The 23,450-nt window shown below is 38.2% G+C and overlaps 4 protein-coding genes, 1 long non-coding RNA gene and 1 other non-coding gene across 13 annotated transcripts; 3 read left to right on the forward strand and 3 right to left on the reverse strand.

Annotated features, from left to right (window-relative positions):
• Positions 1–1,845: 1,845 nt before the first annotated feature.
• Positions 1,846–5,759, forward strand: LOC113712803 (G2/mitotic-specific cyclin-2). Of its 2 annotated transcripts, none has more exons than XM_072068274.1 (12): positions 1,846–2,235; positions 2,464–2,545; positions 2,702–2,837; positions 2,957–3,013; positions 3,187–3,235; positions 3,355–3,507; positions 3,580–3,708; positions 4,456–4,569; positions 4,670–4,891; positions 4,989–5,087; positions 5,171–5,349; positions 5,444–5,759. In XM_072068274.1, exons 2-12 carry the CDS (start codon positions 2,482–2,484, stop codon positions 5,610–5,612), a joined length of 1,371 nt encoding a protein of 456 aa, XP_071924375.1. In that variant the 5' UTR covers positions 1,846–2,235; positions 2,464–2,481; the 3' UTR covers positions 5,613–5,759. The 2 variants fall into 2 exon arrangements, with proteins under 2 accessions (XP_071924375.1, XP_027092186.1); XM_027236385.2 differs by having other exon boundaries at positions 1,851–2,235; positions 4,480–4,569.
• Positions 5,760–6,213: 454 nt separating this feature from the next.
• Positions 6,214–6,286, reverse strand: TRNAE-CUC (transfer RNA glutamic acid (anticodon CUC)). Its single transcript has one exon. It is a non-coding gene; the product is annotated as a tRNA-Glu (tRNA).
• Positions 6,287–6,450: 164 nt separating this feature from the next.
• On the reverse strand, positions 6,451–6,954 carry LOC113712808 (uncharacterized). Its single transcript, XR_003453350.2, has 2 exons — positions 6,816–6,954; positions 6,451–6,720 (listed from the first exon to the last, which is right to left on the reverse strand). It is a non-coding gene; the product is annotated as an uncharacterized lncRNA (long non-coding RNA).
• A 782-nt stretch (positions 6,955–7,736) lies between these two features.
• Positions 7,737–13,365, forward strand: LOC140015579 (BTB/POZ domain-containing protein At2g30600-like). Its single transcript, XM_072068273.1, has 12 exons — positions 7,737–8,537; positions 9,004–9,330; positions 9,763–9,993; positions 10,325–10,486; positions 10,976–11,188; positions 11,275–11,322; positions 11,413–11,462; positions 11,946–12,078; positions 12,166–12,240; positions 12,334–12,414; positions 12,775–12,843; positions 12,997–13,365. Exons 1-12 carry the CDS (start codon positions 7,737–7,739, stop codon positions 13,213–13,215), a joined length of 2,409 nt encoding a protein of 802 aa, XP_071924374.1. The 3' UTR covers positions 13,216–13,365.
• Positions 13,366–13,998: 633 nt separating this feature from the next.
• Positions 13,999–21,396, forward strand: LOC113712805 (1,4-alpha-glucan-branching enzyme). Of its 7 annotated transcripts, XM_027236388.2 has the most exons (14): positions 14,006–14,337; positions 14,835–14,945; positions 15,437–15,647; positions 15,916–15,985; positions 16,124–16,393; positions 16,733–17,639; positions 17,809–17,925; positions 18,286–18,348; positions 18,768–18,875; positions 19,234–19,335; positions 19,811–19,878; positions 20,018–20,099; positions 20,300–20,416; positions 20,915–21,396. In XM_027236388.2, exons 1-14 carry the CDS (start codon positions 14,254–14,256, stop codon positions 21,155–21,157), a joined length of 2,553 nt encoding a protein of 850 aa, XP_027092189.1. In that variant the 5' UTR covers positions 14,006–14,253; the 3' UTR covers positions 21,158–21,396. The 7 variants fall into 7 exon arrangements, 5 of the variants coding, with proteins under 5 accessions (XP_071924373.1, XP_071924371.1, XP_071924370.1 ...); XR_003453347.2 differs by lacking the exon at positions 19,811–19,878 and having other exon boundaries at positions 13,999–14,337; XM_072068269.1 differs by lacking the exon at positions 19,234–19,335 and having other exon boundaries at positions 14,004–14,337.
• A 459-nt stretch (positions 21,397–21,855) lies between these two features.
• LOC113712807 (uncharacterized) lies at positions 21,856–23,374 on the reverse strand. The gene is made up of 2 exons (XM_027236392.2): positions 22,948–23,374; positions 21,856–22,823 (listed from the first exon to the last, which is right to left on the reverse strand). The coding sequence occupies exons 1-2, from the start codon at positions 23,054–23,056 to the stop codon at positions 22,276–22,278; spliced, it is 657 nt and encodes a 218-aa protein (XP_027092193.2). The 5' UTR covers positions 23,057–23,374; the 3' UTR covers positions 21,856–22,275.
• Between the last annotated feature and the right edge of the window lie 76 nt (positions 23,375–23,450).

Here is a 23,450-nt window from a genome sequence, read left to right on the forward strand (position 1 = left end):
ATTGGGGCTCTATTTCTCTTTCATTTATGACTGCTACTAGGAAATTGTCCGTGCATTTAGCTTCACGTTAGTCATCATGGAGAACAATTTCTTGTGGTCCAAAATCCTGAAAATGGTAATAAAAGAATGTTTTGGACGTATGATATATATGTAAAATTTAAATTTAGAATTAATTATGATAGCACGTGCAATGTTAATGTATAAAAAAATAATTTTTTCTTTGAAGGCAAATCATATAAAAGAGGCTTGCAAGTTAGTTTAGTAAGAATAAGAACAGTTTGTAATCATAAGCCAAAAAGGGGGGGGGGGGGGGGGAACTTGAGGGACAATTTTCACGAAAGGTCCTTCACAAACATAAACTTTTTTAATCCCTTACATTCAAAGCGATGTATTTTGGATCCAAGCACTTTGGTTCCAAATTCTTGATCCAATTATTATGATTATTTTTTACCTAAAAAGATGCATATACCATATGTTGATCAATTAGGGTGTAGAAATGGAAAAAAGAGCAAGTTTGCTTGCAGGAAAAGCCGTATAGATATGTTCGTCATAATGTTGAAGAGAAACTTGCCTCAATGCATGCCTTTAGAATAAAAATTTGGGATCAAATTGATTATTTTTTTTAATGTGTGAGGATCAAAATGCATCATTTTACATTTTGAGGGACTAAGAAAAAGACAACTAGCAAATGTAAGGAGCCTTCTTTTGTACAGCTTTTCCCAAAAAAAAAAAAAAAAATCTCATAATTAGGTTGTAATAAGGAAAGTTTATCCACCCTCTCATGATTATTAATGTGGGAATTTTTGAAGAAAAGCAGGATGGAACACAAACAAACACGTTTTTAATCACTTTTTTTTTTCCCGTTATGTGATTTCTAAACAACATCGAATCCAAAACAAATCAAATGTGTTTTTAAAAATAGAGAGCACCAATTGTACCTCAACAAGCCAAGTTTGAATTTGAAAATAAAAACATAATTGTAGCTTCTTTCCGGCTTACAATTTAAAAGTAGTAAAAAGAATAGCCGAGGGAATGATGCCCTAACCCTATTGGAATTTGGTCATCTTCATTTATTCTCTAGGCTGATTAACAGTTGTGATACAAGCACAAATGTTTGTTAGTTAGTACCATTCAAATCAGAACTAATAAAAAGCACAACAAAGAAAAGTTAAAATAACAATTTATAGTTCCCACAAGAATAGGCATAGCAATTTTACAGAGTAATGGGCTATATAGTGCATGGATGGAATTGGAAATCAGTTGTGTAAATGGCCAGACCAGACCATACCATTATTACCATATATAGAAAATCAGTTATCTAATTCATTAGCAAATTCAGTATACTCCCCCGTCTCACTTTGATAGTCCTGATTTTTTTTTCCACACAATTTAAGAAAAAGTAGTTAACTTTATTGGAACAATTAATTTAGGTAACTATTTTCCTAAAATACCCTCACATTAATTAAATATAACTTTATGGAAACTTGAATTGATGGTAAAAAAAGAATTAACTCTCGTTCAATGGGGGTAGATTTATAGTAACAACAACTTACATTTAATAAGGGTATTTTAGAAAAATTAAAATACAATTACATTCGGAAAGTGAACTATAATTTGGGACAGACAAAAAAGGAAAACAGGACTGTCAAAGTGAGACGGAGGGAGCTTTTTTTTTTTTTGGAAAAAAAATTGAGAAAGCATCTCAGTAGTAGACCCGGCTGTCTTAAATACTCCTTTAAATTAATGTAAGGGCATCATCAGAATCATCATCATCTATCTGGGTAAAAGTTTTTGAAACACACATTTGACCTGGGCGGCGGAGGGGATTTTTTTTTTTTTTTTTTTGGGAGAGGGACGAGGGGTTCGACGGCTGAAAGAACCGTTAATAAGCAAAGAATAGACCATCGCAACTTTTCATCCAACGGCCACAATTTACTAGCCGTTGTTTTCAAAATATGAAAAGAGGGCTATGTCCGGACATATTTCCGCCGTTTTTACCCTTTCATCCCGCTTTTATCCATTTTCTTCCTACTGCAATTAAGCAATAAAACCCTCAATACAACCAACCCAGAAGACTGAGATATAGACAAGGTTAATGAAAAAGAGAGAAACACTTCTTCAAGATGAATCCCCTCCACTGATCATTTTGGTGGAGCTTTCTCTGGTCTCTCTCTTCATTTGACGGCCGCTTTAACTGAAACAATAAGATACTTCCTTTCATCGGAATTACTGCAGGTATCTTTATCTGGGATTCTCGTCATAACCCTGGATTTTAGTTTCATCTCTCTTTATGTTTTATGAATTGGGTTTTCTTCTTTTCTTTTTCCTTTTTTCTTTTTTCGAATCCTTATATTACGTTTGTTTGGACTGCTTATTTCTGCGATAAATTATTTTTAAGTAACTACTCAAATTCTTGAATGGGTTTTTGAAAAGTTCTTTTGTTTTTTTAAATCCTGTTATTAGGTGTAGCTGTTCTTGAAGATGGCCAAGACGGCAGGATCAGATGAGAACTACCCGGGTTTGATTAGGCCCTCTAACACTCGAGGTACTTGAATTTTGAATGCAGCTTATCTTCTCATAGTTTGGTCTCTCTTGATTATTTTCTTTTATTTATTTTGATCATCCACTCAAGTTATGATGGTCTGGCATCCATAGATTACAAAACCCTAACTTCTGATATCATTTGATTGTGTATCAAAAGGGGATATGGGGGCTAGAGGAGGAAAGTTGACGGAATCAATTGGGCAGAATAGGAGGGCATTGAGCACCATCAATAGGAACGTTATAGGGCCTCCACCTTATCCCCGTGTTGTCCACAAAAGAGGTGTCTTGGCAGAGTATGATCTCTTAAACCCTAATCTTTGAGGGTTCTTAAAAATTTGATCTTTCTATTCATTCAAATGAATTACTCGTCCTTTTCCTTTGTTTTATTTAAAACCCTGGTCATTTTATACAGGCATAATGCAACCGCTGCTAATATCCCTCCTATTCCAGTCCATCGACCAATCACTAGGTTGGTGGATTCTGCTATCCTTGATGTCGGTTCTGAGATTTAAGTGGCTTTATCATTCTTCATTTATTGGTTATCTAAGATTAAGAAGCTGCACATTTGGTTGCAGAATGAACTATTTTGTGTCACTTTGTCTATTTGTTTTCCTTTTGTCTTGGTTCTTGCTATATGATCAGGAAGTTTGCGGCTCAAATGGCTTCGAAACAGGATCAGCCTCTGATTCAGGTATACATCACTTTTGGAAACAAATGAAAGATGGCAAAGGAAGACGAATTTCTATCGTTGTCAAATGATTTATGTGTGTTATTGTTGTAAGTCTGAATAGTGTGATTTTATTTCCATAGGAAACAAAGCCAGTAGTCAATTCAGTCCCTAAAGCAAGTGCATCTGAAGATTGCGTCATTATTGATGTGGAGGACTACAAGTCAAATGGTGACTATCCAGTGCCAATGTCCGTGCAACACACAGAAGCTATGCTCGAGGAAATAGATCGGATGGTATTTAATTCACTTTTTTTATTTTCTTTTGGTTTTATTGGATGGCTTCCTTCATCTTTTACTTGATTGTAGGATGCTGAGTTTGAGATGGAGGATATAGCTGTGGAACAAGTGGTGGACATAGACAGTGTTGATAAGAATAACCCACTAGCAGTTGTGGAATATATCGATGACTTGTATGCCTACTACAAAAGAACCGAGGTCACATAACAAATCCATTCTCCAGCATTCTTTAGGACTTAAGTTTGGTTATTGTCTATTTGTTTCAAATTGCTCTACTTTGTTCTCCACATGAGCTTAGTCCATTCATTGAGCTTGTAACCCTTCTTTGCCTTGTCTTAAATGATGTTCTCTTGTTTCCACTCTAAAGTCATGTTTCCTTATAGTGAACTATGTCAACTCAGTAAGTTTATCTATGTGCGTAGCACTTCAGATTGGTTATTATCTATTTCTTTCAAATCAGTAACTTTTCCAATGTGCTTAGTTCATTGATTGAGTTCATGACTTTTGTTTGCTTGTTTTAAATGATTGTGCATATAGTCCTGCCCTATATATAGTCTTGTTTCCACTCCAGCGTCTTGTTTCCATATAGTGAATTATGTTAATTAGTAAGTTTTCCTATGTGCTTAGTCCATTCTTTTAGTTCATAACCCTTCTTTAGGCCAGTGAAAGAGAGAAGCCTAGTTTATTCAATTTGAATTAATTCACTTGATTTAACTGAAGCATCTTTGCTAACTGCTACTCGAATTGAGCACTGCTGTCTTTACAGATTTCTTCTAATTCCTTCTTAAGAGGAAAAAAAAAGTAACAACCAGTTCTTAATTGTGATACAAGGTAATATTTGAAAGAAGTGACAGTAATGTCTTGCGGCTTTTGCCCCAAAAAAAAAAAAAAGATTTGCAGATATTTGATCCCCCATTTGTTGACAGACTCTTATCTTTATTTCAGTTTTATTTCATTATTCGCATGCAGATATCTAGCTGTGTCCCATCGAACTACATGGCACAGCAATTTGACATCAATGAGAGGATGAGGGGCATTCTTATTGACTGGCTGATAGAGGTAAAGAAACAATTTCACATTATTTTGGCATTCTTACAAATTCTGAACTGTCAGAAGTAAGAAAAAGGTTGCGGCTAACACTGTACTTCTGAATGTACAGGTGCATTACAAGTTTGAACTGATGGATGAGACCTTGTATTTAACTGTCAATCTAATAGATAGGTTCTTAACAACAGTCTCTGTGGTGCGCAAGAAACTTCAACTTGTTGGAGTGACAGCAATGCTTCTGGCTTGCAAGTATGAAGAAGTTTCTGTTCCTGTCGTTGAAGACCTCATATTGATTTCTGACAGGGCTTACTCCAGAAATGACGTGCTTGAGATGGTAGGTTTGTTATGGCATCTATTGTCTATGAGTTGATCTTTGATATATGAAGGTTTCCTTTGTCATATAACTAAAATTGAACTGTGGCTCGCTGCAGGAGAGCTTAATGATCAATACCTTGCAGTTTAATCTTTCAGTGCCTACTGCTTATGTCTTCATGAGGCGCTTTCTTAAAGCTGCTGACTCTAATAAAAAGGTATTGTTTCGTATTTAGTGTATGTGAATTTTTTGCGCTATCTTGATCTGCCTAATAACTGGCAATAATCTTCTGGTGACTAGTTGGAGCTTCTGTCCTTCTTTATCGTTGAGCTGTGCCTCGTCGAGTATGAAATGCTTAGGTTCCCCCCGTCTCTCTTAGCAGCAGCAGCAATCTTTACTGCACAATGCTCTGTCAATGGGTTCAAGAAGTGGACTAAGACATGCGAGAGGCACACAAACTACACTGAAGATCAGCTTTTGTAAGTGGTTCCTTGTGCTCTTTTCACACATTAATGAATTTTTTCATAAAAGAAAATAGTATATTAATTGTACGTGTCTTTTTGGTTATTCTAGGGAATGCTCAAAACTCATGGTTACTTTCCATCAGAAGGCAGGCACTGGCAAGCTTACCGGTGTTCACCGAAAGTACAGCACATCAAAATATGGATATGCTGCCAAATCACAACCTGCCCTTTTTCTGTTGGACGCAACTTTTCACAGCAAGATTGATTTGGCCCGTTGAGCAACACACAAGTTGCTGTGCATTTTCGTTGATCTGATGTACAAATTTAGCTGAGTTCTATTTTCCAGATTTGCTTTCTTGACTTTTAAACCAACCGTCTGTTCTCATCAAATAATATTATCTTGCATGGGATGAGTTTGCTTACAATCTAAGGATAGCTGACTCCTCTAAGATCGATACACAAGCTAGTGACAAAAGGCAGGCGGGGGGAAGTGTATAACAAAATCAACCTCAGTAATCAACCTCAGTTTTGTTGGACCTAAAAATAAAAATTCAGAAGCTGAACTTCCACAAAAGGAGATCCAAGTCTTTAGGTCTCTGTTAGCAGGATCAAGAAAGAATCTATTTCTATCCGTCCACAAAGCCCAGCAAGCACAGGGAAATAAAGTACTATTCCACGGGAAACGGGTAGGATTGGCTTTATCCGATTTACTGTAGCCATTTTTGAGCCAACACAGAAAATTCTTGTCAAGAGCTTGTTTGCAAGAATGTTTGGTTGTCGAATAGGCTTCCTCGTCCATTACAGACAAAACTAGAAAAGGCATGATTCTTGTGCTGCTGCGGGTAGCAAAACTCTATTCTGTCCTTTGAAAAAATGATCTTCCGTTGCCGGGACTTGAACCCGGGTCTCTCGGGTGAGAGCCGAGTATCCTAACCACCTAGACTACAACGGATCTGCACGTTGGTATTGTTTTTTTTCTTTTCGTGCTGACCGTGTATTGATACTCGCACCTAATTGCTATTACTACAACTATCTTTTTCCTTTTTTGCCCTTTTGTTGATTTGACCTTACACAAAACTGACGACAGGATCGAACCACACTACAAAATTGCTGATATGGTTACAACAGAATAACTACTTGAAAAAAGTTCTTCAAAATTGCTACATTTCTCGATTAATTTAACAACAGTACAATACGATGCAATCCTCGAGGTCAACAAAACATGGTGCAGGAGTGGGAGGGGCGAGACGATTGGCTAAAAATCAGCTGCGAGGGTAGCGATGACAATGGAGACAAAAATCCGACACTTCAATCCGACGTGGTGGATGTACAAAAGCCGCAAAATATCTGCCTTTCTCGATTGGGAAGGGATTCTCGTGCTGGGAACTGCAAAAAATCATTTAACTCGTCAGATTCTTATCCCCCTCCCTTAAAAACCAAAAAAGAAAAAAGATATAACTGTTTCAAGAATTGTTAACGACCGTCAAATTTCCAAAAATAACCAGTACTGGAGGTCTAGTACAAGGTTGTTTGCTCTAGTCACATTTGGATTGTCTTTGTTGTTGTGTCAGCCTCCCTCTTGATCTCGATTTCTGTCCTGTGGGCTTTTAGCTAAAAAGGGTCACTGCACATCCCCATACCATTTCTACGTCTGCACGCATGAATCCCGCAACTATTTTAAGGTTGTCACTTGGTAGAGCTAAAAAGATCCAATCATCCGAACTTTCTCTTCTGAATTGATGATGCTGGAGCCGTAGTGAAGCTCTAATACTGGTGAGAACTAATCCGCCGGAAATTTTCTTTTATTATGAAATCCTTTTTTTCTTATTTTTTTAATTTTTAGTTGAGGGGTTGGCGGTGGGGCTTCTTTTTTTTCCCTTCCCTGTTTTTGATCTTTGTCTGACAATCTGATATTTTTGGGTAGTTTTTCATGGATGGATGCCTCATGGCAAGTGGTTAGTTGTTACCTTTGATATGGGGGGCAAGTTGTTAGTTGTAACCTTGGTATTTGCACTTGTTTGAGGGGATTTGGACATTTGTATTTGTTGTATGTGGTTTCTAGCAATTTCTGGGGTCTATTTTAGATTGTGACATTTCCAACTGTCTTTAAGATCTCTAGTAGTGCCAGTTTGCATTGCGTGGATATATTCAATCTGATATTTTTAGCATTGTGGTTAATATTACTGCCTTTCTATTTTCCACTCTATTATTGTCCTATTCTCGGGAAAATTCAATTTGACTGTTTTGACTAGATTGTATGTGTGTGTAGATATGATGCTTCATTCAAAGTTAAAGATCTTGTTGTTCGTTCAAGTTCTCAAGTGTATTTCTTGTAATATAGGACACATTTTTTGAGTACCTGTATCAAGTGAGTGAAGAAGGCTTCTTTCCTGCTAAGAGAGATGATCGAGAAGAAGCAGAAAAAGTTCCTTACTGTCGCACCCTTTGAGTGTGCTTGGTGCGATGACTTGAAGTTCAGAGAAGCAGGAAGGGGCTGTGTAGCTTTTGATGCTTTTGCCCACAATGATGTAACCATCGTGTTCAGAGAGCATGTAGGTAGTCAGCAGTACCATTACAAGAGGGACAATAACCCGCACTATACTGTCATCATTGGTAGCCATAAGAATAAGAGATTAAAAATTGAGGTTGATGGCGAAACAGTGGTGGATGTGGCTGGGATTGGTCTTTGCTGTTCTTCTGCATTTCAAAGCTACTGGATCAGTGTTTATGATGGATTAATTAGCATTGGCAAGGGAAGGTATCCTTTTCAGAATATTTGTTTTCAGTGGCTTGACTCGAAACCCAACTGTGCCGTGCAGTATGTTGGACTTAGCAGTTGGGATAAGCATGTTGGGTATAGAAATGTCAACGTCCTCCCTCTCACACAAAACCATATGACCTTGTGGAGACATGTAGAATCTGACGAGCGCGACAAGTGTGATAACAGCGAAGAAGAGTTGGAAAATGAAATTGCAGACTATGAGAAGTGGGGTTTAGAAAACTTTCTTGAGAGTTGGGAACTTTCAGATGTGTTTTTCATTGTTGGGAAGGAGGAAAGAGCTGTCCCAGCTCACAGGATAATACTGGCAGCATCGGGAAATTTTGAATTTGAATCTTCTGGCAGTGACGTTGTCCACCTCCCTGATATAGACTATGAAATTCTACATGCACTTCTGCAATATATTTACACGGGCCGTGCTCAGGTCAATCTTGTTCCTTTTAAATCTTTTGACCGTTTGTTATCATTCTGTGTTTCTATTTCTTAGCATACATTTACTTGGATGGTTTTGCACATTATTGCATTGATTTATCATCTTGAGATTGTAGGGCAATGAAAATACATTACAAAATTATCTGGCCCAGATAGATCAATTGTTCGTTTGGCTTTTGTTTTAATCTGCATCGTCATGTTTCACCTGATGTTTACTTGTGAAAGAAATTACTCTTCAAGTGTCAAATGTTTGCATCATTTAGCAGATTGATGCTTGTAGTATTGATTCCTTCCTTACAGTGGTTCTACTGCATGTATTGTGTAGTCAATGGCAGTAGAATATAATGGGTGTCTTTTGTTACGTTCTTTGCATTTTACATATTGCAGCTCTTAATTTTGATATAATTGTTATCTTAGAGTTCAGTATCTGACAATTTTGTTTCATTCGAATTCTATAGATTTCTGAGTCGCATCTCAGTTCCCTGAGCGCATTGAGCTTACAATTTGAAGTGATATCTTTGACAAAGCAATGTGAAGAAATTATTGAACGGTTTAAATTCAACAAGAAGTTGTTTGACTCAAGTAAGGATGTGGAACTTTCACATCCTAACACTCGGAAATGCAGTGCAGGCTTCCCGTCTGGCCTACCCATCAATGCAGAGAGGCTTAAGCAATTTCGCATGGGTGGTCAATACTGTGATATCGACATTTGCATTGATGGCCATGGCCTTGTTGCGCGGGCTCATAGGATTATCCTTGGTTTATGGAGCACTCCATTTACAAAGGTATGCCAGTTTTCTGATCCTTTCTAACCAGCACCAGGATTTCAACTCTGTTTTCCTTTTTTTTTCCTATGAGGGTAGGGGCGGTTTCCGCCAATGATTCTACCATATATAATGTGGTTGAACATCCCTAAAGTAAGATACTGAAATTTTTAGACTAGGAACTGTTAGATCCATAAGGTAATCAGCTTGATTTTGGTTTCCAGAAGTCTGTTTGATGCCTGAAAAATTAACTTTGTAAATATCAGAGGCTACAGATGCCATTAACTTCCTTTGTGTTTGGAGCATTGCTTAGTGAGAATTTGTGGCTCTCAATCATGCCTTTTATCATTTGATTTCTGGGCACAGTCTTACTGTAGCAACGAAGTACTCTTATAGAATTGCACTTTCTATAGGATTGCTACTAAACAAGCAAAAACATTCACTCTTTTGCAGATGTTCACCAATGGAATGAGTGAGTCTGTTGCACCAGTGGTTTGCTTGAAAGATGTTTCTTTTGATGCATTTCGGGTCATGCTCGAGTTCATGTATAATGGGGATTTTGCTAAAGGAGACACCTTGGACATTGGTACACTTTTGCTTCAGCTTCTTCTATTGGCAGATCAGTTTGGGGTTACCCTTCTTCATCAGGAATGCTGCAAAACATTTCTGGAGTGCCTCTCAGAGGTAATTGGATGAATCTTTCATTAATGTATGAAGCTTATCACTTAAATGCTGAATTTTGTGTACTTTCTTTATCATATTCCTAAAGTTCTACCCAGGGGACTAGTTTTTAAGGAATGGAGGAGTTGTTCGGTTTGGACTTGTGAACTCAAGCGAGTCCTTTGATGATGTTGAGTTATAAATATTGATACCTCTCATCTACATATTATATGCAGGGACGGATTTCTATTTGAAGAAGGTCATACAGCCAGTTTTTCTTTAGCCAAGTTTTATGGACAAGGAGGCAGACAGTTATGGCTAAGTATTTTTGTCTAACTTTTCAAATTTGCTGCAGGATTCAGTCTGTCCAGTTCTTCAAGTGATTCCATCAGTTCCTTCATGTAAACTCATTGAAGAAACATGCAAGAGGAAGTTCTCGATGCATTTTGATTATTGTACTACTGCCAGCATTGACTTTGTCATGTTAGATGAAGAAACTTTTGGCAACATCTTACAGGTGGATTCTTGCTTTGCTAATTCTTCGAAAATAGCTAAACAAGAATTAGGATTAACATTTTGCTCATTTCACCAGAGCATCATCTCTCGTAAAGATTTGGAATTGGTGGTCCACCTTTAAGTTTTAATGCTTTTTGGAAGAGCGAAATAATAACATTGTTTGGATTAATTTGTGCACGCCATATTAAGAATTAAAAAATGGAAGTCAGAGGATTTCTGGGCACTTGCTTTAGTTGGTTTTCCCAATTTCACCCCCCCTGGGCAGAATATATATAAAAAAGGTAAATCTGTGAAATTGAAAAAATGACGGAAAATGTAACAGTCGTTTTAAATGATATTTTTAGAGAGAGAGAGAGAGAGAGAGAGAGGTTTCTGTGCATTTTCTTGGTTGACCTGACCAAATGTCGTTAGTCTTGTTCAGTATACTGAGGTACTAAATACACTATAGTTCGACAATGGGCATTCATGTGGTGAAATGTGCATTTTGCAGCATCCAGATTTGACCATAACCTCTGAAGAAAGGGTTCTGAATGCTGTCTTGCTATGGTGCTTACGAGCACAAGAGTTGTTTGGATGGGAGAAAATTGATGAAATGCTGCTAATTTCAGCTCCTGAATCTCTTTTTGGGGAGAGGTTCGAGTCTCTAAATGTCCTATTACCTCGTGTGCGCTTCCCTCTGCTTCCATGCTCACTACTTGAGAAGGTGAGTGATGTAGATTTTGTATGCTTATCTGCCTGTTCATTGAAGCAGAAAGAGTTGACATGTCTTGTCCTGTAATCATCTTGCAGCTAGAAAGGAGCAACCTTAGCAGGCACATTCCTGCTTTTGATTACTTGGTGAGCCAAATTTGAGAGAAAGAAACATGATTAAAAGCCAATTGTTATTTTTAACATGCTAATAGCGTTGTTTAATGAACAATTTGACAGGTTAAAGAGGCCATTGCTTTCCTGGAACTTGGACATATGAAAGAACCAAAGTAAGTATAATCTGACGTTGGTGAAGGCTTGTAGCTAGACAAATAAATTCCCTTTTTTCTTCATGTCAAGTTTTTATGTTTGTCTCCAGATTCCCCACCAATGGGAAGAAAAACAGCATTTGACTGCACCTTGATTCTCTGCACTCATATGAACGTGTCTAGCATGATTAGTGGTCTATCCTGTGAATTGTTTGATTATTTGCCTTCATCATCATTTCATATTGTTTATACAATTTTGGCTTCAAATCCTGGGGACTTAAAGACTGCTTAATTTTTTTGTATTGGTCTGTTCTTTATTATTATTATCATTATTTTTACTTGCACTGTTTCATGCATGCTCCTTATTTTGTTTTCATTTGTTTTATTTTGTGTGCGTGTATCTTGTCGTGCCTGCTGCTTTTGTAATCTAGAACATTTATATTATGTCGGAGACATTGTAATGCTTCATATACTTGACCTGTGATGAGCTCCATTTCCTTGTAGAGTCAGGTTTCAACACAGGCAGACAAGCTTTAAGGAACTGCAGTACATATGTGATGGGGATAGCAATGGGGTTCTTTATTTTGCAGGCACATCATATGGCAAACACCAGTGGGTAAATCCTGTTCTTTCTAAGGTAAGCTTTCAACTGCTAATAATCCATTTTTTAAAATTTTTTTTGGTCCTTTATTAATTACTTACATCTAAAAGTGGAATCTTTTAGAAAGTGACTGTCACTGCTAGCAGTCCCACATCAAGATTCACTGACCCGAAAGTTTTGGCATCTAGGACTTATCAGGTATGATTTTAAATGAGCTAAACTTATTTTTTACCTTCAGCCCTACGAGTTTTTTTGCTGAATATAAAATGAGATAAGCTTCTTGGACCCCAGGGTACGTCTTTTGCAGGATCAAGGATGGGCGATGGAAGGAATACTTCATGGTGGATGGTTGACATAGGTCCTGGTCACCAGGTTTGACTACTTCACCTGAACTCGTCATTTTTTAACTGTAGTTTACAAAAAAAAAAAAGTGGTGCTGTTTTGAGCAACTAGATACTTGATGAGTTAGACAAACATTTCTACTCAAGGCTGAGGAACAAAGTATTATTTATGGATTACCCCGAACGTGTCAAAAACCCGCCTTCTCTTCGTCACCCACCCAAAAATCCCCTTCCTGGCTGCAAGTCTTGCACTTTCTTTTCTTCTGATACAGCATTTTGTAGTTGCTGAAACATGGCCTATTGACGTCCTAAACTTTTAGCGGGAGAAATCTAGGGTGGGATAAGGGAAGCGAGAAATTCCTGATGCAAGTTTTATTTATGGCTAATGCAGCTGATGTGCAACTATTACACGTTAAGGCAGGATGGATCAAAAGCTTTCATGCGATGTTGGAATTTTCAGGTAGAGCATATCTGCTAATGAACAACAAATTTAAGTATTTCCATGACTCCGTGTGCACTCGTACAATAATTCAGTTGCATGCATGCACAACTTAGCCATTTGATGGTTGATTGAGAGTGAGGTAACTAGAAGAAATGTTGGATGACATTTCAGGGCTCTTCGGATGGGAGGAACTGGACGAACTTGAGAATCCACGAAAATGATGAAACGCTTTGCAAGCCTGGTCAGTTTGCATCGTGGCCTATCAATGACCCCAACGCTCTGCTGCCCTTCAGATTCTTCAGAGTTATCATGACTGCTCCAACAACAGATGATACTAACCCGTGGAACTGTTGCATCTGCTTCTTGGAACTCTATGGCTACTTTCATTAACGCGGTTCTGTACCAACTAATAAAACTGCCCTAATAAAACTGGTGTTTTATTATCCATTACTACAATGCAAGCAAGAATGTACAGTTTCAAAGTTCCAGGTTGAAAATTAAACATGGGGTCGGTCTGGATGATCGAGGACGGTTTCTACATGCCCCTGAAGAACACTGATGCAACTTGATTTTCACTACCGAGTACTGACTTCTCCCCGTAATTGTCTGAGAGTGAGAAGTTGGAGATACGGGCAAACATTTTAACTCTTTCTTTTGCCTAGCAGTCGGGTTTTGTTACACTAGAAAAAGTTGCTGAACACCGCAAATAAATTATTATTATTAAAAAAAAAAAAAGAAAAAAAAACTGATCTGGGAAACGGTTTGCTTGCCTTCAGAATTGATAAAGGAAGTCGTAAAGAAGGAAAAAAATTTGCAACTACTTCCTAAGTTCCGAGATAAACCGAAAATCAATAAAGTTTTGATGGACGAGATTTGAGTATTCGCAGCGTGGTTGATTGACTTGTACCATTTTTGCTGCCAAATTATTTAACCAAATCTGGCAGTGACGGTAGAGCTATAACATGCATTATTGATGATTTAACTTTCCTTAATGAGGGACGGGATAGGACGCGGAAATGGCAGCTAATAAAGAGGTGTCTAATCAAAATTTTCTCGAAATCCTGCTGGGTTTTTTTTTATTATTTATTTATTGTTTTCTTTTGGGTGGACGGAGGTTGTGTTTTCACGTGGCACAGTGACGTGTGTGTGGGGAAGCATATACTTTGCTTCAATCAAAATCGCGAAGGAAAGAACGGCAGAGAAATCGTTTGTTGTACCATTTCCTGGGTGGGTGGGTCCCCCTCAGTACTGCGGCCCGGTGCGGTGTCGGACTGTTATCATGTGTGACTCGTTTTATAATCACCTGACCACATTTTATTTTAATATTCATTCTTCCATTGCCTCGCTCTTGTCTTTCAGTGGATGGTTTGAGTGAGAGTTGCTGTCGGAGGGGTGAAGTTTTGGAGGAAGAAGAAGAAGAAGAAGAAAATGCCAACTGCTTGTTGGAATTTGCTGTCGCAAACTGCTTTAGGGGCCTTAATGCCCTCTTCACTCAGTAAAGACGCATCAAAGGTATTTCATTTCCCAGTTTAGACAATTACTAAGGATAAAAATGCAATCTGGTTTTACGTTTGACCTGTTGTTAAGTGCTTTATCGTTCTTCCCACATGTTTTAGTGATGTTACTGGAATTGATTTCGGGGAGTTGGGGAGGGGCGGCGAAGGGAGGTGGAAGGTTTTGGTGGTCTAGGACTTCAGTGTTATGGAGGTTGGCAGGCCTTATGAGCAAAGTGCTGCTGTCAGCACTACCATCCCGAGAAGAAGATGATGATCGATGATAGATTGATAGCTCGTCTTGGTCAGCAGGAGCGTGTAGTAGCGGATGATCCTAGTTAGACTTCTTGTGCTTCAGAAACCAGTCTTGATGAGGTTATGCTGCGAAAAGCCAGAAACATTTGGCTGTAGAGGATATCGAAAAAGTTACATGAAATGATAGTAATGAATTTAAGTACGCTTTCAACTATCCGTATAACTTATCGTTCCTTCTGTTGCTTTTTTACATTTAAGCAGGTGTCAACAAGTAGCAGGTGTGGCATCTCAAAATGCCAAACTAGGCTCATTATTGGATCTTTCCGAGCTGCAGGGTTCCCTTCACCAAAGAGCTGTGTTAAACACGAAAGGGTATGTTTGTTTGTGGTCTTCTTCTTGATTTGCTTCCTCGGGAATGACTAGAGGGATTCTTCAAACAAATAGGTTGAACGCAGCTAACTTTAGAATTTCTTGTCTTGCCTAGACCGCATTACCAAGTTCATCATTCAACAAATTTGTGATAGTCCGTATCAAATGGAAAGAACTGAATACTATCTTTTCCGCAGCTAGAATCATGCCTTTTGCATTTCTTACATAAACTCAAGCGATGTAAAGTACGAGCCTCTTAGTTTTTATTTTATTTTTTTGGGTGAGGAGGACAGTTTGTTTTTGCAAATATTGGATTATATAACAGTATGATGGGTACAGGAGATAACTAGATTTTGGGTTACGCACAAAATAATCAAGACCTATTGTAAATTAATTGAGGAAAAAGCCATATACAGTATTTATGACGGTCATACTTTGGCTTTCAAAATAGACATCCACTAACAATTGTACCTTCTGGTGTATTTTCTCCATAGGTGCAACCTACTTCAGCTATCTCAGATATTTTGACAAATGACAACTCAACCATGTCAACAGCTGATGTAGAAACTGAGAATATTGGCCTCTTTGGCATGGATTCAGCATTGGAGTCATATAAGGATCACTTTAGATACAGAATAATGAGATATGTTGAGCAGAAAAAGCTCATTGAAACTTATGAAGGGAGCCTCGAGGAATTTGCGCAAGGTATTGATGAAATTGAATCTAACAAATAGCTCACTTTGTCATTGTTTTCAATGAGAGTATGTGTGACGTGAATATTAACATCTTTTCATGGTTTGCCAGCAAATTATTATGTAGTTAAGCATGTTTGTTACACTATCAGTACAAAAATTTTTATTAGGGTCAGATTTCTTCGTTCTACAAACTTAGTTTCTTTCTTGAACTAACTTTATTTTGGCTGATCTCTTAGGCTTCAACATGATTGTTAATGTGGTTTGTGTTTTTTAAACAGGGTATCTAAAATTTGGATTTAATAGAGAGAAAGGTTATATACTTTACCAAGAATGGGCCCCTGCTGCACAGTAAGTACCTTCAGGTTTATAGAACTACTTGCTTTTGCTTCCTCCCTTGCATATAAAGGTTTGGGGGCAATGCAGGTTGATTCTGATTTTTACCATTTGTAATTAATCTAAGTGTTCAACTTATCATCGATTATGAAGGGAAGCAGAAGTAATTGGTGATTTCAATGGATGGGATGGTTCGAACCACAGGATGGAAAAGAATCAATTTGGTGTATGGAGTATCAAGATTCCTGATTGCAATGGGAACCCAGCCATTCCACACAAATCGAGAGTCAAGTTCAGATTCAAGCATGGCAATGGAGATTGGATTGATCGAATTCCAGCCTGGATAAAGTATGCTACTGTAGACCCGGGAAAATTTGCTGCACCTTATGATGGTGTTTACTGGGATCCGCCACCGTCAGAAAGGTAACACTTATTATCTTGTTATTATGGTGTGAATCTGAAAATTATTATGTTAAACATTACTGATCATTAATCTTTTCCATACCATCATATATAGATGTGTACATCCATTCTAGATATGTTGTTGCAAGGCATATATTCTAGATATGTTCTAGAGATGTACATCTATTCTAGATATGTTTCCCTCTAGCCTTTTACGTGGTGCCAATTACCATTGCTATGTTTTCAGACAGTAAAAGTATGCAACTTGGAAAGGTTTTAATGCCTTCAGAAAAGAATCAAGATATTTGCTTTTCTGCTGACATGAAACTTGTTCAGTGCTTAGTTGTTAAAATTATGCAGGTATCAATTTAAATACCCTCGTCCTCCAAATCCCAAATCTACACGAATATATGAAGCACATGTTGGAATGAGCAGCTCGGAGCCGCGTATAAATTCATATCAAGAATTTGCAGATGATGTTTTGCCTCGAATTCAGGCAAATGGCTATAATACAGTACAGCTAATGGCCGTAATGGAGCATTCATACTATGCATCATTTGGCTATCATGTTACCAATTTCTTTGCTGCTAGTAGTAGATCTGGAACACCGGAGGACCTAAAGTATCTGATAGATAAAGCACACAGCTTAGGTTTGCGGGTATTAATGGATGTTGTTCATAGTCATACAAGTAACAATATCACTGATGGTCTTAATGGGTTTGATGTTGGGCAAAGCTCACAAGATTCATACTTCCATACTGGAGAGCGTGGGTATCATAAGTTGTGGGATAGCAGACTATTTAACTATGCCAACTGGGAAGTTCTTCGTTTCCTTCTGTCAAATCTTAGGTGGTGGATAGAGGAGTTCAATTTTGATGGATTTCGATTTGATGGAGTAACATCAATGTTATATCACCATCACGGGATTAACACGACATTCACAGGGAACTATAATGAGTACTTCAGTGAGGCCACAGATGTTGATGCTGTCGTATATATGATGTTGGCAAACCATTTGATTCACAAAATTCTGCCTGATGCTACTGTAGTAGCTGAAGATGTTTCTGGAATGCCGGGACTTTGTCGGCCTGTCTCTGACGGAGGAATTGGTTTTGACTACCGCTTAGCAATGGCAATCCCTGACAAATGGATTGATTACTTAAAGAACAAAAAAGACGAAGATTGGTCAATGAAGGAAATAACTTGCAGTTTAACTAACAGGAGATACACTGAAAAGTGCATAGCATATGCAGAGAGCCATGACCAGGTTGAAAAGTTTTGTGCTTTTTGCCCTCAAACATCAGTTATTCCATTCTCCAGGAGAACCAAGTCTTTTTTCCGGTCCTGATTTTTGTTTTTAGTTCCTCCATTCTGATTTTAACTTGGTAGCATACGAGTTGTGTCTTATGCTTCTTTTCTGTTGTTATTTTGAGTAGGCAATTGTTGGTGACAAGACAGTTGCCTTTTTCCTTATGGACAAGGAAATGTATTCCAACATGTCCTGTTTGACTGAAGCTCCTCCAGAAGTTGAGCGAGGAATTGCCCTTCACAAGGTTTGTTTGGACTCTTTGATGGCACAGTGTGTCGATTCTTTTATCTGAAAGGAAAAGGAAAACAAAGAAAAAGAAAAACCTAACACTTCTGCACTAGACTCTCTTTTATTTTAGCCACTTGTTTTTCTTTCTGTGAATTGTGATTTATTTCATCTCTCTCTTTTTCCTTTCTTTCTTTTTTCTTTCCCTTTTTTCTTTTTTTTTTTTTGTTTGGGGGGGGGGGGGTGGGGTGTGTGTTGGGGTCATGCGATGAGGTTTTGGGGTAAGGGGAGATGGGAATCAGAAAGTGTCAGTCTTGGTCAATGTCTTTAGTCTCATCCAATTCTATGCGACTCTGATTGTTGAAAAAGTTGCACGCAGATGATTCATTTTATAACTATGGCACTAGGAGGAGAAGGCTACCTTAATTTCATGGGAAACGAGGTAAGCAACCCGACCCTCTAGTTTGCAAGCATCATTACTACAGTAAAAATCAGATTGAGGTATTTGAAAATTGTACTCTGTATGAACTACATTGAACATGAATTTTGTCAAGAAAGCATGAAAAGAATTTTGGTACTTAAAAGAAGGTAGCTGAATTTCTAACAAGTAATATAAATTATGGTAGACGTATATAAAATGCTCTTACAGCTGACGAGGAAACAAAACCATAATGTAGAATTTGGTTCAAGGACAAGACTGCTAGATATCTGCTCTTACCTCCCTTGTTTTAATTTTTCGTTAATCTGGACAATGGAGAGTTTCCATACAAAGCTGCATGGAGGGGAATAATGGATCTCTCATGTGCTTCTGTTGCAGTAGTATAAGACTACTATTAAGTGATGCTCTACCACCTGTTGTAGTTTGGCCATCCCGAATGGATTGACTTTCCAAGAGAAGGCAATGGTTGGAGTTATGAGAAATGCAGACGCCAGTGGGACCTTGTGGATACAGATCACTTGAGATACAAGGTCCAGAGATCCTGTTCTTTGTCAGTATTAATCTGCTATCATCCTATTGTTTAGGCACATTCTTGTGTTAATCTCTGGCAATATACATGCAACTTCTGTTCCTATCTGCTAGTAATATGTAATTCCATACTGCTTTTGTATATAATTTCATGATTCCATTGTCAAGAAATTCACCACAAATATGTTGTAACTACATCTTTCATAACCATAATGTTCTTCAATGTCATTCTTCTGTGTGGTAAGAAGCGTCTTTCAGCAACTTTATCTCATCTCCTGTTTACGTTAGCAATTCCATAAATTGGATCTTAAAGTAACTGACTTCTAAATTTAACTTGTCCCATCTGTTCTTTGTATGCAGTTCATGAATGCTTTTGACAAAGCTATGAATTTGCTTGATGAGGAGTTCTCTTTCCTTGCTTCATCCAAACAAATAGTGAGCAGCATAAATGAAGAAGACAAGGTAGAGGAGAGAGGTGTTTAAATGAGATGAGGAATGTTGTTGCAGTTATATCGTTATCATCATCGTGAATGAAGATGGGGGAGGGTTGGGTTGGGTGGTAAGCGGGGAGGGATTGTAAGTAGGAGGTCCTGGATTCAAGACCTCCTACTTACAAAAAAAGGGGGAGGGGGAGGTAAGGGTTGGGTTGGGTGGGTAAGGTGGGAGGGATTTAAAAAAAAAAAAAAAAAAAAGGAATGAAGTTGAAAAACCATAGGATTGTACTATACGATGTTAAAATGCGATCATGTGTTGTCCATGGACACAAATGCCGTTTTGCCACCAAGCTCTTTATACTTATCAGATTGCTGTAATTTTTGTTTGTTTGTTTGTTTAATTTTTTATTTTTTAAGTTTTTTTGCATTGACCTACAGGTGGGGTAGATTTTTATCTCTCTTTCATTGGATCAACTGTTCATTTAGATGATTGTCTGGTCCAGGTCATTGTATTCGAACGTGGAGATCTGGTATTTGTCTTTAACTTCCATCCAGAGAATATGTACGATGGGTAGGGATGCCTTTCACTATCCTATTCATTGCTTCTCTTGTGGTGTGGCTGTAGAATTAATGAAATCTGAGTGAGTTGAACCAAAGCTAATTTTTATACATATTTTGAAACTGCTCAAGTTCGTGCTGTGGTTATCCAGGTACAAAGTCGGGTGTGACTTGCCTGGAAAATACAGAGTTGCTCTGGATAGTGATGCTTGGGAATTTGGTGGGCACGGAAGGGTAAGAAATTCTGTGGAACTATTTGTTCTGTTTACAAAAACATGTCTTTTAACCAATCAGGGGTCAGTAGACCTCTAAAAATCCCAAAAAAGTGTAAATTGCTGTTCAGTTTCATTAACATGATCTCAACCATTAGCAAATTTGCTCCACCTGATAAGGACTTGTGCTTGTTTCCCTTGTCATATGATCTCTTCTGATAGGTGGGGCATGATGTGGACCACTTTACAACCCCTGAAGGCGTACCTGGAGTCCCTGAAACAAATTTCAATAATCGCCCAAACTCCTTCAAAGTACTCTCCCCACCTCGGACAGCCTTGGTAAGACTCTACAACGTTATTCTTGCTAACAGTATTTACTCCTAAAACACATTTTTCTCCACTTGGTCTCCAAATAAAGCACATTTTTCTCCACTTTTTCTCCAAATTTTCTAAATTAGTGATAACAGTAGGAATAAGCACAGAGCACATTTATTTTTTCATTCACTGCTTCTTCTTCAGCAGGATGTTTGTTTTGAATTGTCTTTGCTTCTATGAATTTATCTGCTTTGGCATGTAAGGGAAAATATGTCCTAATTGTGATACTCAGACCCCCTCACAGTTTAATCCAATGATTCCAATATCTATGTATAGTTAACCTGATCTACGAGACTTGGTGAAGTGCACTCCAGTTGTGATGCTATGTTGTCCTTGTTAATATATGATCAAAACTTCATAAACAGTTGATTTTGAGGGTGATGTTGTAGTAGTAACTTGGGCTGCTTGTGTTATACTCGAGATTGACCCAAACCTACCCTGATTGCTTTGTATCCTCTTTAGGTTTATTATATGGTTGAAGAAACATTAGAAGAGAACAATCACAATAAGTCAACCACCTTCAGTGAGGCCGGTACAGCAACTCTGGTGGAGGATGAGGAGAATATCAAAAAACTCGCTTCTGCTGACAAGTCAGGCAGTTTCAGTGAGAGCAGTACGACTGGTAGGTTGGAGAATGAAGAGCGAGAATTTGCCTCTTCTGAAAACAGAGGAGTTGTTTCCAGTGAGGCGGAAGGTCCGAACTAAAAGCAATCAAAGATGAGCTTGCTGATGATTGATGGCCTGGTTCGTAACCAGATTACATCTGTCAATCAGACTCAGCATATATCAGACTCAGCATATGTAGAATTGTACATACATCTAGACATGGTGACGAACATAATAAACTTCGGATCCCAACAACGTGTAAATTTCTCTGGGGATATTAAGGTGTGTGTATCTATTTTCCAGATTACATCAATATACAAGCTAAACTTTTTAGTGAAGATCTCAGGGGATTTCCTTGCAGTTTGTTAAATTCTGACTAAAATTTGGCTTTTATATTTGTAGTAAATTGAAGAATGCTTTGTCTGGGATGGTACTGTTCTTAAATTGTTACCGGGCAGGCAATATCTAGATCTTTTTAATCCAAGCTTCTCCATAACAAGTTTCTGATAAGAGGCTCCTTGTGTTGAGCGTGTCGTTTTTTATACCTAGACTACTGTTGTAGCCAAACTTCTTCAACCAAGCTCTTGAATACTGAGCGATCTTGGCAACTGTGGTCTTCTAATCTATTTCTTGGTAAAGAACATTATAGAAAATTTGGCTCTATGTTAATTAATAGTTTAATCAAGCAGAAAAAGGGGATTACCCTTGAATGAGTATGAAACAGTGGTCAGAAAAATGGATGCTCTCTACCATTAGTACGATAATCAGTACATGGAATGGTGAACTCAATCGCCAACTGTAGAGAACCAGAAAACATTTGTTGTCCAATAAATCTGAGCAAGATTTACAACACACCAAGGTGGTAGCTGAAAGCTGCAATTACGGTTAGGCCAGCCAGGCCATTCATGCGTAATTGTGATTCGCAGAATGTAGCAAGTGAAGGCTCAAAATTCCATTTAGGCACCAACATCAGATAATTACATTTGAGCTATGAGTTACATAGCCTCTAATTTCGAAAGTCAGCAAAGCATCATAACATTCATATATTAGTTACTAATAGTACTATATATATATATATATATATTAATCTTCCAATTTTCAATCCTCAAATTTTCACTTTAGAAACTAAATCTACCATTGGAAAGCTAGCAAAACAAATTCAGAAACCAAAAAAAAAAAAAAAAAACTCCAATTTCTCCACAATCTGAATTTAAACCTCAAATTTTCCTACCCCGTCTGACTCCAATTTTCTGCTGTCCCACCCCAACAGATCTTTCAACATTTGCAAAAGCCAAAGGTGGCTTCTTGTTCTCCTTACTGGTAGTGCTCCTCAGCAAATACCTGGAGCTTGAAGCCTGACTCCTGTCCACGGTTGGAGAAGAAGGAACCGTTTTCCTCAAGCTTTCAAACCTCTTGGCCTCCCCTCTTCTTTTAGCGGACTCAACCCTGACACCAAGATCATAACCATGCACGGCCTTCTTCCCATCCCCTGTTTCCCCCACCTTCTTCCTCTTCAACCTCTCGTTCCTTCTCGCGGAGTACTCCTCATAGAACCTTCCCCTTTCAAACAAAGTACTCCTATTAACACTCATGCTAGTACCAACCAAACCAGCATCAGCCCAGTCTGCGCTGGAAAACTCCTGATGCACCATTTCTGCCAAAGCCCTCAATTCACAAGAAATGGTACGGTACTCTGGGCGAACACCCAATTCCAGTTCTTCAATCTCACAAGCACCTTTAGGCAACTGGGATTTCGTTAAAGAACCTAATTTTGCAAAGAAATTTCACAAAGATCGAGAACAATAAGAAATGCATAATATAAAAATTCCCATCTTAAAAATGAAAAAGAATCGAGAGTTTCCAGTTCCAAGAAAGAAGCATAGAAGCACCTGGTGGGGTTTGGATGGTGTTTGTATTGGACTGAAGAGGACGGCGAGGTCGGAGGCGAAGGTGGATTGGGGATCTGGCCAGTGGAGGCTTGCGAGATGATGGCATCATCTTGTTGGAGGTGAAAAATGATGATCTAACGCTTCTGTTAAGTACTACTTAGAATAGTATGAACCTCGAGGGATCAGCAAAGTAGGAGGGATGACGAGGGATTAATATAATTTGATTGGAATAAAAGCAGAGGGTTCAGGATGGATAGTTGATGGGGGATGAGACGGTGGTGCTAATCTGTCTGAAATGATTTAAGGAGATTGTTTTAGGAGGGGAGGGAGACGTGATTAGTTTTCGAATTCTAGTGAAAGAGACGGGGAGCGCTTCCAAGTTCCAACGGTCATATTCAACTTAAATTAAGCGATTTGGACGGATAATAAACAAGTTTACGTTTTTGGTCCTCTTCTGACTTCTCGTTGCATCCTTTACATTTCCAACCCTTCACCTTTTAATC

The sequence above is a fragment of the Coffea arabica genome, chromosome 10c (genome assembly GCF_036785885.1).
Source record: "Coffea arabica cultivar ET-39 chromosome 10c, Coffea Arabica ET-39 HiFi, whole genome shotgun sequence".
NCBI classification, from domain to species: domain Eukaryota; kingdom Viridiplantae; phylum Streptophyta; class Magnoliopsida; order Gentianales; family Rubiaceae; genus Coffea; species Coffea arabica.